The following is a 2,110-nucleotide window of genomic DNA, read 5'->3' as shown; positions in this document are numbered from 1 at the left end:
GTGTCATCTCAAAAGACCAAATCCATCAAAATTATGTATGGCCTCTTGACGTGTGACTAGGGTTCTCTACTAAAAAAAGATAAAGAGCTAAAAAAGACCCTCCTCCATTCAAAACAAAACCTCTAAGAGGGAGGGAGTTGGAGAGAGAGTGAGTAGCGAGTGCTGGAGAGAGAGAGAGAGAGAGACTAGAAATAATATCGTGGAGTGTAGTTTTTTTGTGGTTGATGATATAATTGTACTCCAAGGAGAACTCATCCTCCGGTTGGGAGTGGTTGATTGAAGCTTCCAGGTTTACCATCTATTGGCCCGATTGCACATATACGCGAGGTGGTGGTCTCTGCTCACAAACAACTAGCCCATGGTACACATTTCTAATTCCAACCCCCTACAAGAATGAACTTCATCATCCACTGCCCTTCACACTTACGCGACAGGCGATGAACCTATCCATTAAAAAATCTTCTTCTTGTTTATGTCTTAAAGAAACAATGTACACATTGAATATATCTAGATACAAAATCAAGACCAAATATCTTAATTCACTAAAATGTAAAACATTAGAAAAAAATGGAAAGGTGAAAGCAAGAAGAATGATATTCACAAGGATCTATCACATGTTATTTTGATATCCTTTCTTCTCAAAGTTGTAGATATATAATTTATCAATTACAAATCGTTATTAACATTGGCCTTATAAGAAGCATAGAGATATTCATAAACACATTGGGCTTATAAGAAGCATAGTTATTTTCATAAACACATTGGGCTTATAAGAAGCATGGTTATTTTCATAAATAAATTGTTTCTGTTCTAACGCACACCTAGCTTCTCAAAGTCACACGATCATGATTTCTTTGTGTCACACAAGAATCATGTACTCTGTTAAAGGATTTATTAATGTAATGTTCGATAGTTTAACCATAACGAGCTGCTTATATTGTTTTAATTTCGTGTTGCAATGTCCGTGAGCGTAGCCAATTACTGTCCATCCTCGAGATGTGTGGCGATCTCCATGACAAGTTCGATGGTGTCGCACACAGTATTAACACCGCAAGTCGCTCCTGGGAATTGTGGGTCTCCGGAGCTTTGGTAAGCAGAGACACAGTCCAGAAGGTTCTGGTTGCAGGTGACGTTGAGATAGTTGGCTGATGAAGACGACGTAGAAGACGATTAATTTCCATAACCTAGGTGTATGCAGCAAATGATTAAGCTGAAAATTTCATATTTACTTGGATCATCGCCGATGCAAGCATCATGAGTTTGGCAGCAGACGTCGAGATTGTCACAGGGAGTCTCCCCCGGACAGCCTGTGTAGCCGATTCCACAGTATTTGCCATACCTCAAGAGAGGAGGAACTGAAAATATTTAATTGCACAATCAAGGGGATAAACGAGCATTAGAATATGGATAACCTGCATTAAATCTTCTTATGTTATCGCAATTTATCAAGGGGAGAGAAAGGCAATGAAGAAGTCTCACATATGCAGTACTGCGACTCGCAGGTGGTGCTGCACGGCAACTAGGAAATAACGCAGCAGGAGTGTCACGTTAACAAAAAAGGATTAATCATGTTAGCTTATGTTAACAGAAAGAGCTTAATCATAGGGTAGTTTTTGAGACAGACAGAGACACACACACACACACAGACCAGATCGGAGCTGTTCACGATAAGCGCGTCCGAAGTTTGGGTGAAGGAGCAGAAGAGAAGGGCGGACAAGACAAGCCCTACGTGTGGATAGTATCCGGCCATGGCGAGAACAAGGGATCAGTCACCGTGCACGCATCGCCTGCCGATATATATATCTGCAACAAGACACCTCGTTTCTCTCGCCAAACCACTAGGTATGGCGGACCGTCGGAAGTCCCACGCATTAAATAATTTAATTAATGGTAAGCTAAGGCTTACAAACCAAACCAAAAAAAATGACCTTAGCATTGCAAAAAGAAAAGATTTCTTATAAAAAAATAGTTTTCAAACCTTTGATTATTTTCATCCCATCCCATCTGCACAATACATACATAAAAAACCACAATACATAATACATGGCAATATACATTCAAAAAAATCACAAATAAAAAATAGCCAATAATCATTTAAACAAATAAAAAC

General features: G+C 39.4%; 1 protein-coding gene across 1 annotated transcript; it reads right to left on the bottom strand.

Moving 5' to 3' along the window:
- Window positions 1–761: 761 nt before the first annotated feature.
- Window positions 762–1,788, bottom strand: LOC147620695 (phospholipase A2-alpha-like). Its single transcript, XM_086825452.1, has 4 exons — window positions 1,649–1,788; window positions 1,480–1,519; window positions 1,230–1,355; window positions 762–1,145 (listed from the first exon to the last, which is right to left on the bottom strand). The coding sequence occupies exons 1-4, from the start codon at window positions 1,748–1,750 to the stop codon at window positions 979–981; spliced, it is 435 nt and encodes a 144-aa protein (XP_086681578.1). The 5' UTR covers window positions 1,751–1,788; the 3' UTR covers window positions 762–978.
- Between the last annotated feature and the right edge of the window lie 322 nt (window positions 1,789–2,110).

The sequence above is a fragment of the Cibotium barometz genome, chromosome 31 (assembly GCF_041138505.1).
Source record: "Cibotium barometz isolate CiBa-2024 chromosome 31, ASM4113850v1, whole genome shotgun sequence".
Lineage (NCBI taxonomy): Eukaryota > Viridiplantae > Streptophyta > Polypodiopsida > Cyatheales > Cibotiaceae > Cibotium > Cibotium barometz.
The sequence above is the reverse complement of the archived record's forward strand: the minus strand, read 5'-3'. Positions and strand labels throughout refer to the sequence as shown.